At 43.8% G+C, this 15,628-nt stretch overlaps 1 protein-coding gene across 5 annotated transcripts in view; it reads left to right on the top strand.

The window, feature by feature from the left end:
• ABLIM3 (actin binding LIM protein family member 3) overlaps positions 1-15,628 on the top strand; it is a 111,150-nt gene that overhangs the window by 29,498 nt on the left and 66,024 nt on the right. For all 5 annotated transcript variants that reach the window (XM_044231785.1, XM_044231809.1, XM_044231801.1 and 2 more), the window contains exon 3: positions 8,415-8,552. In XM_044231785.1, the coding sequence (XP_044087720.1) occupies positions 8,415-8,552 (138 nt within the window). The remainder of the gene's footprint in view (positions 1-8,414; positions 8,553-15,628) is intronic.

Genomic DNA, 15,628 nt, shown 5'->3' with positions numbered 1-15,628 from the left:
AGGGCCCTGGCCGTGCTAAGGGGCCCGGCTGGGTCTAGCAAGTCTGTCTGCTCGAGCCCTGCTGCCAGCCGCACTCCCTGACCGCGGAGCACGCTGCCGAGCCTGGCAGAGAGAGAGAGGCTGGGAAAGGGTTTCTGTGGCGGCGAAGGTTTGACAAGAGCGTCTTGGGGTCACAGGCTGTGTTACCAACGTTCCTGACCTGCTGACACGGGGAAGTGTGGCCAGGCCAGGCCACCTGGGCAGGAACCCGGGGATCCCCAGAGGGCTCCACCTCTGCCCGGCGCCAGCTGCCAGCACCTGCTGAGCTGCCCCTCCGGGGAGCCCCACACACACACCTGCCAGGCCGTCCGTCCTGAGCCACAGAAGTGGCTCCAGGTGGCCATCCCCTCGCCCTGGGGGCAGCCATCACGGCTCCTTCATCCTCACCTTCAGCCACAGATGCTCAGTCACTGCGCCCGGTTTCCTGGTCGGTACCCCACAAACATTATTCCTCAACCTGTGTGGAATTTATGTACCTATCTTAAGTCAGCCAGGTAATGGATGGATGATTACTGGGGAGGGATAGTAGATCCCCCGTAGCCCATTCCCTCCCCAGAGGGAACCCCTCTTGGCCCTTCTGCGTGGCCGGCAGTAGGGCTTCGTGGTGAGAGCTGCCTAAGTTCAGGTCTTTCTGCCATTTACTAATGATATGGCTGTGGGTAAGTGACCTCAGCTCTTTGGGCCTCCGTTTCCCCATCTGTAAAATAGGGATAATAATATCACCCCCCTCCCCGAATTATGAGAACTCAATGAGACAGCATATGTACACTGCTGAGCCCAGTTCCTGACAGAGTAATCACTCTGCAAATACGCTCTCTTAACCTTCCAGACCTTTCCTTGGGCATTCGACCCTGCTGTTTCTTCGTGCATGGCTTCATTCTGAGCTCCCTCCTCATCCTTCTGCATCTTGGACCTCGGACGCCCCACCCCCACTCCCAGCCCACCTAGGCTAATGCTAAGCCTCAGCACGACTCCAGATTGATGGAAGCATATTCTACTGTGAACTCCCTCCCCCACCTGTCTGTGACCCGTGGGCCACACTGCAGGTTGCGCTCTCTTTTATCCTGTTATCCTAGAACACATACCTTCAGACACTGACACGCGGCACGCCTAAGTTCTCTCCATCTCCCTCCGGGCCTTAGCCTTCTCATTTGCTAAATGAAACCATGGGACTCATCTTACTCGCTCTTGTATTTACCCATCAAGTAGTTACTGAGCCTTTACAGACCTGGCACGGACAGTGCAGAGACGGACAGGACACCGTGGTCCCTGCCCTCACGAGGCTCACAATCTCTGTATTAGGTGACCTCCCAGCCCAGGGAGCTCTGATGGGTTCCAGGGATTCGCACGATGAACATAGATGTCATGACACAATGAGATGATACATGAGGGGCCCTTAGGGGTTACCAAAAGCAGCTCTCACGGTCTCCCTAGCAGAGTTTTCAGAAAACAAATCACCCATCTCTTCTAAGTATGCACACACAACTGACACGCCAACACATCCCCCTGGAAACAGCAGATGTGCCCAAAATACACCGCCCCAGGAAAACATAGATCATAGCCTCTGTTTCCCACAACAGGAAACACCCAATTCACACATTCCTCAGCAGGATACATCAAAAGCGTGTCAGCCACCCACCTCTGCAGCCCACAGAAACCCATCAACAGAAAGCTCAGGGATGGGGGCAGAAAGAAGAGGTTGCTTTAAGGGGGTGAACCGGCTGCAGCTGGGGCTTCTCTTCCTGAGCGGCAGCCGGGAGGGACAACCAGAAAACCTTTGCCCAAGTTGGACTGGCCCCAAAACGGATGTGACAATATTTGAGCCAAACCCGGGGCGAGTGGCAAGGGGCAATTCAGAAAGAATTCCCGCACTAAGTTGAGGTGGGGGTGCGTGACTTCAGAGAGCCTTTAATATTAATTTTTGCTTACATTCGTTAAGCCCAAGCAGTATCCCAAGCACTTTTATATAACTGATGCGATTTAATACTCACAGCTGACCTGAGTTGTTCCCACTCTAGAGATGAGCAAACTGAGAGAGGTGTCATCATGCACTTAGCTTGTTCAAGGTCACACAGCCGGCAGGCAGCAGAGCTAGAATACCAACTCAGCCCCCCTGACTCCAGCATCCACACCCCGAACCCCTGCACCCGGTGCCTGTCAACGCAGGGATCCCCTGTCACTGCCGCCTTTTCCCAGGAGACGGGATCAGGGCTGCAGACCCTGGTTCAACTCCAAAACCAAACTCAAGGTCATGTCGTAAAGGACCAGAGACTATGGTCCACAGACCCCACCCTAACCTGTCAGGCAGACTGCTTTCTACCCATGAAATGCCTGGATCCACAGTCGGGTCTCCTCCTCCGTGCTTAGGAAATACCTGTGAACACACTCAGGGTACTTTGGGCCCTAATGAAGCCGTGAGTTGCCGACGTGTGACAGCTGCGGCGCCCGGCTGCTTCCTGGGGCCCGGGGCGGTTGTGAGCTCATTTTGGAGCTGGTTGATTCTCTCTACTTGATGTTGCACTGTTCAGGCAGAAGCCGCACTGTTTCTATTACACTTCCAGCCATTTTTCACAGCGATTTTGTTGTCTCCAAGACAGCTTTGTCACTCTTTCAATTATGCCCCAGGACACCATAGGTGCTTCTACCTCCTAAAGACGAGTTTAAAGATGACGCGATTAGAATGGAGGCACGTCTCTTTCTACAAGGTCAGGCCACCCTCAGAGGGGGAAGGACCAACCGTGCTGGCACCGCATCGGGGAGGGGAGCATAACTTAGGTCACGTGGTCTGTGAGAGGGGAAGCATGGCGTGACCCGCTCTTAAAAGAGAGGAATCTAATGGTAGCGCTGGGGAGTTGAAGCGTGAGACCGGTTAATGGAGAGAAGGGAGTGTGTGGAGGGCGGAAGAGGCACAGAGAAGGACACACAGAGCCAGAACCAGCTTTTAATTGGAGGGGATTTCGTAAATCATTTTGTCCCATCTCCTCAGTGACTACAGAGGGAGGGCGTGTCCAAGATGGTCAAAGCAGGTAACGGCAGAGAGAGAACCGGAACTCAGTCGGGCTATGGCTCGTCGATGAGAAACTCCTGAGACAGGACCAACAGCCCCCCAGAGAGAAGTTGGAAAGCGGGTGCAGGAAATGGGTATCGAGCTTACTTCTAGCTCCTCTGACTCACGCGCTCTCTTTAACTTACCGGGAGGCCAGCTGCCCCTCCCCTTCTAATTTGTGGCTGTGCTCCCACACTTTTAAATTATCTCTGTCACACTTGGGAAGAGCTTTACTTGCAAATTTAGATGTGGAATTAAGTTGTATTTTCTCTTAGAACTAAAGGTCTGCTGGGTGTCTATTTCAGACCCTTCACTTTCCTTTTTTTTTACCTGCACAAATAACATTTTTATTTTTATTTTTTTAATTTTATTTTTTCAGTGTTCCAAGATTCATTGTTTCTGCACCACACCCAGTGCTCCATGCAATATGAGTCCTCCATAATACCCACCACCGGGCTCACCTAACACCCCCCTTCTCCCCTCGAAAACCCTCAGTTTGTTTCTCAGAGTCCACAGACTCTCATGGTTCATCTCCCCCTCTGATTTCCCCCAATTCACTTTTCCTGTCCTTCCCCCAATGTCCTGGGTGTTATTCCTTACGCTCCACAAGTAAGCGAAACCCTATGATAATTGACTCTCTCTGCTTGACTTATTTTATTCAGCATAATCTCTTCCAGTCCTGTCCATGTTGCTACAAAAGTTGGGTATTCATCCTTTCTGATGGAGGCATAATACTCCATTGTATATATGGACCACATCTTCTTCATCCATTTGTCCGTTGAAGGGCATCTTGGTTCTTTCCAGTTTGGTCACTGTGGCCATTGCTGCTATAAACATTGGGGTTCAGATGACCCTTCTTTTCACTGCATCTGTATCTTTGGGGTAAATACCCATTAGTGCAATTGCAACCAACCCTTCATTTTTCATCTCAAAGGTGCTGACTGGGCTGATTTCTTAAAGTATACTTTAAGAAAGTATACTGACAGCCATTGCCAATTGACCTCTTTGCTTCTAGTCTTGGAAAAATTAAGATTGTTCAGTCTCACAGTACCTGAAAAATTGTGACTTTTTAAAAAATTAATATTTATCGCATTGCTCGGAATCTTTTGTTTCTAGGTCAAATTCAGGATGGGTGAATGTGTGTGTAATTGGTTCAGATTGCAAGCTCCTTTTGAGTACAACTTTAAAACTCTTCAAGGATGAAAAGGAATAATTTAAGTCTGAGGTGGTATACACGAATTAATTTGCACATGTTATTTTTATTTAAGTAGGGTTCCAGCAGAGTTCATTTCTTCTTTCCCCAGTCTCAGTGCCTGGTTTTCTCTTTATGGATTTATAAAGTTGAAATGTCCAGTAATGGTACCACTAGCCACATGTGGCTACGTAAATGTAAATTTATATTAATTAAAATGAGGTAAAATTAAAAATTCAGTCCCTCAGTCACACTAGCCATTTTTCAAATGTTCGGCAGCCACATAGGGCTAGTAATTATTATTTTGGACAGTGTAAATATTGAACATTTCTGTACTCAGATATCTGTTGGACAACACTCCTTACAGACTGGACACTGCCAATGTCCCTCCTATGTGCCCTTTCCTGGCCATGTTTTAGAAACATATCCCATGATCCAGGTCTCTAAACTTCATAAATTCATGGATTATTTCACAAGTCATCCGAGCTAATGTCCTTTGAGGCTCATGTCTTCTCTAAAATGTTGCTGTCAAGGACAGGTAGTTGAAAATACAAGTACAAGTCAAACTGGAATTAGACATTAATACATAAGACAAATGTTATAAATCATGTGACTAGCTTCTAGTTCTTTCTGAGATCAAAATTCGTGGAAATAATAACCAGCAGAAAATCAGCAACAAAATTCCAGTGCTTTGGGGGAGTGTGGGTAGAGATTGGTGGGAAGAAATGGCACCTTCCACACACACGGAGTATGGTTTGATTATGTCATTGACTTAATTACCCAAAGATACAAGATCTTGTTGGGAACGAGGTAGCTTTCAGGGCAAGAGCTGATATGGCACAGCTCAGCCTACCTTCCCCTGACCCCTAGAGCTCCTGTTGGCACTATCTAGAAAAGGAAAATCTTCACACGTCTATAAACTTGAATCTTGCTACACTGCTGCCCTTTTATAATCACAGTTTACATCAGCAATCTGGAAGAACTCACACAAACGAGGCCTGCATTTCTATTTGTGGGACGATTTACAAACATCAGACGCTTGTGGGTTTCCAGCCACAGTCAGCAGCACCAAAAGAGCACCCTCATCCTGAGGAAAGCAGCAGAGTTAGGGGTGGGGGCGTCATCACTAACTCTGCACCCAGAAAACCCATTTTCCTAATCTGTCCCCTCCCCCAGATTTTACATCTTTTTATCTGAGTGGGTCAAAGACTGAGTCTTGGGGCATCTGGGTGGCTCAGTGGGTTAAGCCTCTGCCTTCAGCTCAGGCCATGATCCCAGGGTCCTGAGATCGAACCCTGAGTCGGGCTCTCTGCTCAGCGGGGAACCTGCTTCTCCCCCCTGCCTCTCTGCCTACTTGTGATTTCTGTCTGTCAAATAAATAAATAAAATCTTTAAAAAAAAAAAAAGACTGAGTCTTGACTGAAAACCATGATCCCAAGTCAATTTCCCCCAGAAAATCAAATCAGGGGAAAATCTAATTGATCGTGGAAGTTGGTTCTCAAGCAATAAGGCAGGTTAAATTAGAAAAGGTAAATGAGAATTCGGGCAGTGATTCTGTGGAGGGGGGGGGGCTTTTGGGTACTTTTCAGACTTCTCATTGCTGTCGGTGATGATTATCCTGTTAGTTCTTACTTGATTATCAGATTCACCGTTTTGTTTTCCTCAACAACCGTGGATCAGCACACTGTTCAGATACCTTTCTCGCGAACTGGTAGAAGAGGGGAGAGTGAAATGTTTTCCAGGGGTGGTGAGCACAAAGCAAAGAAAGAAGAAGGGGAGATGGGATGAATGGTTATGGACCTTCTGGGGGTGGGGAAGGATTGCTCCGAGCTGTGGGGCAGGTGTGACGGTCATGGTACCGGTGAACATTCGTGGAACACTTCATGCACTTTTTTAAATGCTTCGTGTGTATTAACCCATTTAGTGAGTTAATTAATGATTTAGTTAACTAGCTAACTCACTACATTTTGTCTTAAATTTAAGACAGCAGAAAAGTTGAATAAGGGACAGGGACTCCTCGAGACAAAGATTCTGACAAGGATATTATTCTCCCGCCTCAGACAGCAAAGTTGTCAGATGCAACACTGTCAGGGCTCAGGAACCAGCTTCTTGCCCTATAGCACAAGGGGGATTCGGGAGACCTGTAAGTGGAAGATAATTGAAAGTCCATGGTGCCTGGGTGGCCCAGTCAGTTAAGTGTCTGCCTTCGGCTCAAGTCATGATCTCAGGATCTTGGGATCAAGTTCCATATCCTGCTTCTCCCTCTGCCCTTCATCCCACTCGTTCTCTCAATCTCTCTCTCTCTCCCAAATAAATAAAATCTTTAAAAAAAAAAAGAAAGAAAGAAAGAAAAAGGAAATCCTGCTTTCCTGTTACTTGTCTTTAAAAGGAGGAAGGCGGCTAAGATCAGTTTTGGAGGCCACCTTTGAGAATCTGAAGAGAGCTGTAGCGTAATGCACATAATACCAAATTTTATATTTAATTAGAAATATTAGATCCCAGGCATATCCATCCAGATATGCTGTAGTAACAAGGTCATGACAACAAAAATTACTCCCTGCTAACCATAGATGTTCATCCTGGGTTAGTCTTGGATCTGCACTCTAGGGCTCAATCAGGGATCCGAGCTGATGCACCCGGCATACCATCTGGGATATCCCTCGTTGCTGGGTTATGGAAAAGGCAATATGGCAGATCACAAACTGGCTGGCTCCGGTTGAAAATGACACACATAATTTCCACTCACTTTTCATTGCCAAGCAAGACACCATGTGCCATCCTTCTTTGTGCCTAGAATAAAAGATTCAAATTTCAGTGAACACCCATTAACCATGACCACACAAGGTCAAGAAGCCCTGAAGCAAGTATTTTGTAAATTCCTTTGCAGTTCAAGGTTCATGTGAGTCCAGATTAATTTATAATAAGCTTATTCAAAATTTAGGCAGTAAGCCTGCATGTCTAAATGGTAAACATCAATTCCCCTCCAATCAGGTGGTCATCTTTATAGCCAGGACAAGAGTGAGCTTTCTCCTAATAGAGTATGAGCAAAAGATTTGGGACTGTTGCTGCAACTTGGAGAATTGAGGAATTGAGGAGATCTCTCCCGATCTCCCCAGGGGCTTCTTAGAAGAGAGACTATCTGGTTCCTCATTGGCAAAGTTATCTCAGTAGCTTATACATAATGATGTTGGACCTGAGAGCTGGCAGTATCCCTCCCAACCCTGAATTTTTTTATTCTAAGCAGGTGCCTACTAATATTAAATACTAGAGTCCAGATTTTAGAGTGGCCAAGCAAAGTATATCTCAGGGACAGGAGTTCTGGAAACATGGCCATGGAGAGTCTGGGCAAGATCATAGACCTCTAAGGTAGTAGCTCTATTCAGTATCGTCAAGTGCCCAACCTCCATGACCGTAGGCCCTTCATAATCTCTACCAGATTTTTTTCTTAATTATATACTTTTGACATTTTCTCAGTGTTATGGAAAGTGCCACTCAGATGAGTCCCCTCAACAACCTCCTTCCAACTAGAGTGCCACCCCTTTATGCCTCCTTTGTACAACACCCATACTACCATTGACCACCCTCATTTTATAGATGTCAAAACTAGAGGCCCAGAGAGGGGAATGTCACTTGCTTTGCTCCAAGCCCATTGGAGGTAGGGTCAGTTGCCCCTTTCTTTGAGACCCGTGTCAACTGCAAGAACCAAATTCTCTTGAGAAGTCTGGGACCTTGAGAAGAAATTCTCTTGAGAAGTCCTGGTTTTGATCCAGAATCACCCAAGAGCTGTTATTTCTGAATCATTTACCTTGAAATACTCTACTTCTTTTACTTTACTTTTAGTTCTTCTTTACTTTACTTTAGTACTTTACTTTAGTTCTTCTATAAATTTGACCTCTATTATGGCAAGGAAAGCTTATCCTCACTCATAAGTCTTTGCCTGCTTAAGGAGATTCATGGACTCACATCTCCATGATGACTTAGCTTGGCATATGCGACCTGCTGATGTATTGAAGGTACTTGGCTAATTACCTGCACGTGTTCTGCTTTTTCTCCCAGTTAGGATTATGATAATGTCTTGTAACAGTTTGTAAAGGAGACAGGCCTTCTGGATAGTGATCTCTTTGTTTCTTCCTACAGTTCCTTATCAGCAGAATCCTTACAATCCCCGAGGCAGCTCCAATGTCATCCAGTGCTACCGCTGTGGAGACACCTGCAAAGGAGAAGTGGTCCGTGTCCACAACAACCACTTTCACATCAGATGCTTCACCTGCCAAGGTAGGAAGCCCAGGCTCCCAGCTCCCTTGTCAGATGGCAGGACATGCACGGGGGAGACAGAAAAAACACGGGCAGTTAAGCTACTTCTACAGCCCTAGAGAAACTCTCCTTGAGCCTTTATGAGAATTCTCCTTTGGGCAGTATGGAGGGAAGTGGGAGGGAATATTCTAGACGTGGGAGAGGGAGGGAAGCTGGGGACCTCAGAATGGCAGTGCTGACCCAGAAGGAAAAAGGCAATCCTGCAAGTTTTACCTAAACATCTGGAAAGATTCCTGGCTCATGCCTCTAAACCAATTTGAGAGTGAATGGGCTCTGAGATGAGCCCCTCTTCTATGACCAGTCCTCAAAGGTGAGGCTTAACAGGGGAGAAGGTACATTATGACTTCACTGAGGTCTGTAGTTTGGGAGCAGATGGATGTCGGGTTACCTCTTAAAAACTACAAGTTCCTAAACAAGCGGGATAACTAGCAGCAAGAAGAAAGTAGGACTCTGCTGAAAGAGCCCGGGAGCCCTCTGGCCCCAGGCAGGGCAGCCATCCCTGCGCCGTGGTCCCTGACAGATGCCTCTCTGGGTCCACCTTGAACTCCTCATCCAGGCTTTCTCTTCCCCAGAGCAGCCATTTTGAGTTTGGATGGCCCCGTGGGTTTGGGAAATGTTTGAGCCCAAACCAGTAACTTGCACCTGCAGTTTCTAGATTTGTTCTCACGAAGTGTGATGAGTCCTTCATGTGTGCTGTTCCCTGGGGCTGGTGCTCACGTATTTGCAGCCAAGTCTCCCCAGCCCTGATGACATTGTGGGTCCTCACCTTGAGCTTCATCTGAAATGATTCCAACGTGTATCATCTTAGAGTCTTCTTCCTTGATCCATTCTGGTCTGTGAACTGTCATTGTTAAAGCATGGTGCCCAGAACAGACCACGGTTCTCAAAATCTGGCAGACAGAGCAGGGCCACCGTTTCTGTTAATACGATTGATGCTGAATTGACCTCCGGAGGAGTCGCTTCATGGCATTAACATATATTGAATTTAAGATCAATTGAAACCTCAGATCTTTTCATTTTAATAACTGTTTCCATCCTCAGTCTTATGTGTCTGAGATTGACTTCCCCTGCCACTGAAAAAAATTCTGGATTTCTTTCTCAGGATCTCAATAGACTCTGCATTGAGCAAATAAGTGACATATTCATACGTCCTAATGTTTTTAGTGGAAGCATATATGGAATATATTTTAATTGATGTGATTTGAATTCCATATTGAGGCTTGGCACACCCCTTTAGTGTAAGCTGACTTGCAAAAGTGTCCTGGCGAGTGACCATTTCTACATCCCCAGAAGCTGGGGCAGGACAAAGGGTAAAAACAGTAAAATTGTTCTAAGGAGGCTTGAGCTAGGACTGTGCGATCATATTCTTAAGAAAGTCTATTAGTTACCCTTTGCTTAGACCAAAATTTAATAGTTTTAGGTAATTTTTTGTTTAGCTCATGATTCTCTGGGTTGGCAGGGCAGTTCTCCCAGGCTAAGCTGGCTCTCCTTGTCTCCACTCGCCTCATCATGATGCTATTGCTGGGTCAGCTGGCAGTGGTTTGCAGGCTGTCGGACTGAGTGTCTGCATCTGGCTTCTCATCCTCCAGTAGCCTGGCTTGGACTCATTTGCATGGTGGTCTCAGAGTTCCAAGCACAACCAGGGAGCAAGCTTCGGAAAGCAAGACCTTTTTAAGCCTCAGCTTATGTCATACCTGCCAATGTCCCATTGGCCAAAATGAGTCAAGGGGTCGACCCAGGTTCAAGATCATGGAGAAATAAACCTTGCCCTTGGTGGGAGGATTTGCAGACTTCAAGGGTATGAATACAGAGAAAGGAAGAATTTGGACATTTTGACAATCAACCACAGGGAGGTTGGAAAACATCTTTTCACGGAGATTTTAAGGGAAAAAAAATAGATTTACTTTTCTGACTGTTTTCAATGTCAACTTGCTTAGAAGTGAAAGAAATGAAAGAATTTTTGTTTCCAGCAGTAACAGTTATAGTTACCTTAAATAGCTTCATTTGAAAAAGTTAAAATCTCTATGAATATTTCTTACAGTTCTTTTACCATGCACTACTGTGCTGACATGAAATGAAAGAACCCGCAGAGGTAAAAAAACAAAAGTAAAAGCAGAAATCCTCGTGTGCCTGCCAGCGCAAGATTTAATCCTGATGGTATATGCTCAACCTTGGCAACCTTGAGCTTTTGCCTTGATGGCTGCATAGATGACGGAGACATAGGAAGTAGAGGCTAGAGCCTGGTCTAAGTAGGAATCTAATAGGAGACCTCTGAGTAAAGCTGAGATTTTCCCCTATGAAAATCTTACTTTCAATGTATGGATGGGTGAGAAATAAACTGGAGGAGGAGACAGCAAGGAACCTTTTCTGTACCAACTTTGGCACTGGGTAAAGCAGAATAAAACTTGTATCAAAATGTCTACCCATAATCCACCCTTAACATGGATTCACGTTCTATATTCATGCTATATATTTGGCATAAATATTTAAAAAGGTGAAACAGAATTTAAAAGAAAGTCATCTTATACTTGGCAAATGGCAGAAACAAGTGATATTCCTCTTTGGAGGAATTCAGCTTTACTCCAGGGCTCAAAGAACTCCCACAGGTAACATTATTAGCCATATGAGTAACTCACAGTCAAAAACACACAAATCATACTGGGGGTAGAACACCTCAAAAATAAAGAAGAGAAGAATCAGAACCTCAAAGACTTCATAAGTTGGCATTTTCTGACATTATATAATGACTACATACAATATATTTAAATAAGTAAGAAGAGCCATTTAAAAAAAGAACAAGAACAGAAACATTATAGCAAGTAGCACAGCAGATTTGAAAAAGAAACAAAATTTTAGAAATAAAAATAAATAATATTTGAAATTTAAAAGTCAGTGTATGGATTATATTGCAGATTAGATGTCGCTGAAGAAAGAATTAATGAACTGTAGGATTTAGCCAAGAAATAGATATATACATTTGGTTCAGAAATATAAGAAGGAAGTAAAAATAAAAGAGAAATTTATGCATGGAGAAAATAGTGGAAAGGTTTGATATATATTCAATCAGAGTTCTAGAGATATGTAATTGAATACATCAGTGGGAGGATATTTGGAGACATGACAGCTGTGAATGTTCTAGAACCATTCAAAGACACAAATCGTTGGATCCAGAAACTTAATAAATCCCAGTAGAAAAATATAAAAGAACTCCACTTATATACATCATCAGAGTGAAACCACAGATCACCAAAGACAAAAGACAATTTTAAGAACAGCCAGAGAGAAGAAATAGATCATCTGCCTATGAATGGTAAGTAGACTGACCGCTGAAATGTTAGTAGCAACAAGGAAGCCAGAGACCAGTGGGGTAATACCTGTATATACTAAAAGAAATAACTGTAAATTTAGAACTATGTGTTCAGCAAAAATATTTCTCAAGAACCAAACAAACCTATAGCTAACATCATATTTAACGGTGAAAGACTGCTTGCCTGCCTGCCTTCCTGTAAAGTCAAAAGTAGCAAAAGGATGTTTGCTCTTACTACTTCCATTCAACTCTGTACCATAGGCTTCTTTTGGGTCAGTTACACAAGAAAATGAAGTAAAAGACATCCAGATTGAAAAAGTAAGAATAAAGTTATTTCTATATGCACATCACATGATCTCATAAATAGCAAATCCTAAGGAATGCACTAAAAAGCTATTAGAAATAACAACTAAGTTCATCAGGCTTTGGGGGTGAAAGATCAGTATGCCAAAATTAATTGAATTTCTATACATTTACAATGAATGTTCTGAAAATAAAATTAAGAAATGATTTATTTGTAATAGCATCAAAAATAAAATACATAGGAATAAATTTAACAAAAGTATAAAATTTATACTCTGAAAAGAAATATTAAAGAAGATCTAAATAAATGAAATCTCGTTTTCATGGATCGGAAGTCTTAATATTGTCAAGATGGCAGTATTCTTCAGACTAACCCACAGATCTGATGCTCTCTTACTCAGCTCAGGTTTCCACAATAAATTGCTGTAGGTTGAGTGGCTTAAACAGAAATTTATCTTGTCACAGTTCCAGAGGCCAAAAGTCCAAGATCAAGGTGGCAGCATGGTTGGGTTCTGGTGAGAGCTCCCTTCTTGGCTTGCAGATAGCCATCTTCTTTCTGTGCTCTCACATGTCAGAAAGAGAAAGAGAGAGAGAGAGAGAGAGAGAGAGAGAGAGAGAGATGGCAAGCTGGCTGGTGTCTCTTCTAAAAAGGGCACTAATCTCATAATAAGGGTCCCACCCTTATAACCTCATCTAAACCTAAGTATCTCTTCAAGGCCCCTACACAAATACCATGACACTTGGAGTTAGGGCTTCAAAATACAAATCTGGGGCAGAATAATATTCTGTTCATAGCGAATACAATGCCCATAAAAACCCCAGCTGACTTCCTTGAAAAAATTGACAAGCTGATTGTGAGATTAATATGGAATTGAAGAGGACATAGAGTAGCCAAAACATTTCTGGGCGGAAAAAAAAAAAGAACAAAGCTGGAGGACTCAAACTTCCCATTTTCAAAACTTACTACAAAGCTACAGTAGATAAGACAATATGGTATTAGCACATGAGTAGACATATAGATCAATAGAATTGAGAGAGCAGAAATAAACCCTTAGGTTTATGGTCAGGTGTTTGTCAGCAAAGCTACCAAGACAATTCTATGGGGAAAGAAGAGTCTTCAACAAATGGTGCTAGGAAAACTGGACATACACATGCAAAAAAACAACCAAACAAATGAAGTTGGACTCCTTCCTCACACCATACATAATAATTAGCTCAAAATAAGTCAAAAACCTACCTGTAAGAGCTGAAACTATAAAACTCTCAGGAGAAAATACAAGAGTAAGTCTTTGTGACCTTGAGTTAGTCAAAGACTTCTTGGCATGGATACCAGAAGTACAAACAACAGAAGAAAAATAGATGAATTAGGTGTCATCAAAATTAAACACTTCTCTGTGCTTCAAATATACCATCAAGAATGTAAAAAGGCAACCCACTGAATGGGAAAGGAAATTTGCAAGACATACATCTGGTAAAGAACTTGTATCTAAACTATATAAAAGATTCTTACAACTTACAAAGAATCCGATTTCGAAATGGGCAAAGGATCCAAAGAGACTTTTCTCCAAAGAAGTTCTACACACATCCAGCAAACACATGGAAAAAATGCTCGATATCATTAGCCATCTGAGAATGCACATCAAACCATAAGGAGACACATGTCATACCCACAAGATCGGCCATCTTCAAAAAGACAGAGAATCCGGCAAGTGTTGGCAAGAATGTGGAGAAATTGGAACCCTCACCCGCTGCTGGTGGGAATGCAAAGTGCACAGCTGCTGTGGAAAACCGTCTTGCAGTTCCTCTAGGAGTTCAATGTAGAGTTACCCTATGACTTAACAATTTCAAAGTCATAGGATGTATGCTTAAGATAAATGAAAACATATGTCCATGCAAACACTTGTTCATGACTGTTCACGGCACTATTATTCATCAAGTCAATATTGGAAACAAATCAAATATCCATCAACCAATGAACAGATAAATAAAACACAGTGGAATATTTTGTAGCAATACATCTGCATGGATGAACCCTGAAAACACAAATGGCCCATAAACATATGAGAAGATTCTCAATTTCGTTAATAAGCAGGGAAGTGAAATTTAAAATCACAATAAGAAGGGGAGCCTGGGTGACTCAGTCAGTTGAGCGGCTGACTCTTGATTTCAGCTTGGGTCATGGTCTCAGAGTCGTGAGATTGAGCCCCAAGTCGGGCTCGCACTGGGCACGGAGGCTGCTTGGGTTTCTCTCTTTCCCTCTCCCTCTTTCCCTACCCTCGCCCCCCAGCACCCTGCTTGTGCACATGCACACAAGTGTGCTCCCACTTGGAAGGAAGGAAGGAAGGAAAGGAGGGAGAGAGAGAGAGAGAGAGAGAAAGAAAAGAAGAAAAGGAAAGGGAAGGGGAGGGGAAAGGGAGGGGAGGGGAGGGAGAAAAGAAAGAGTGTGTTTTTAAAAATTAATTAATTACATAAAATCACAATAAGATGACATTTTACAGCCACTATGTCAACGCATATATTATCAGCTTCCAATGGTGATATGGATCGGTGGAAACTGCTGGTGGGAAAGCAAATGGGAAAAACTCTTTGGAAAACTACGAGGCTTCACCTCACAGGTACAAGAATGCCCAAAGCAGCATTTCCATAAAAGAAAAAAAATTGCAAACAGCTCAAATGTCCTTCGGCAGTGGAGTAGATCGCTTGTGATACAGACCATAGGATACAGCAGAAAAACCCAGTTACGGGCGTCGACCTGGACGCATCTCCAGCACATCATCCTGAAAGTACGAAGCAAGCGCGGAAGAATAAATGCAGTGGGGTTCCACCAACATAAAGTTCAAAAAAGGCAAAACTAAACAAGGCATTATTTGTGGATACATCAGAGGTGGTTAAAGTAGAAAGAAAAGCAAGAGAATAACAAACAACACTTAGGGACAACATGGGGAAGGGGAATCTTTCGGGAGATGCAAACAGGCTTCCGAGGCACCGGGAATGTTCTGTTTCATCAAGTGGGAAGCAGGTAGCTGGAAGTGTATTTTATTCTTCTTCTTTAAACCGTGTTTGTTTATTTACTCCTTTTTCTGTATGTATAATGTAGTTCACAGTTAAACATTTAAATGTTAAATAGATCGCCCTCAGGAACCCTTCTAAAGCTTGGGTTTTGAAAACTCCGTCTCGTTTGCAACGTTGAAAACCAATAGAATCCCATGGGAAACCCGTGCGTTCTCAGTTTCTTCTTCATTTCACAAATGAGGCAGCTGAGCTTGAGAGAGGTGGGGTAACTTTTTCAAAGCCACACAGCACCTGAGTGGTAGAACAGAAACATGGACCACGGTCCAGTGACCCGCAACACAGTCAGTCCCTTTTCCCCTGAAATGCACTATGACTGTGGACAAGGTCTCTTTCTGGGCATCTTTTAACAATGAAC

This window comes from Neovison vison, chromosome 1 (assembly GCF_020171115.1).
Source record: "Neovison vison isolate M4711 chromosome 1, ASM_NN_V1, whole genome shotgun sequence".
Classification (NCBI taxonomy): domain Eukaryota; kingdom Metazoa; phylum Chordata; class Mammalia; order Carnivora; family Mustelidae; genus Neogale; species Neogale vison.
Note: the sequence above shows the minus strand (reverse complement) of the source record. Positions and strands in the feature narration are given on the sequence as shown.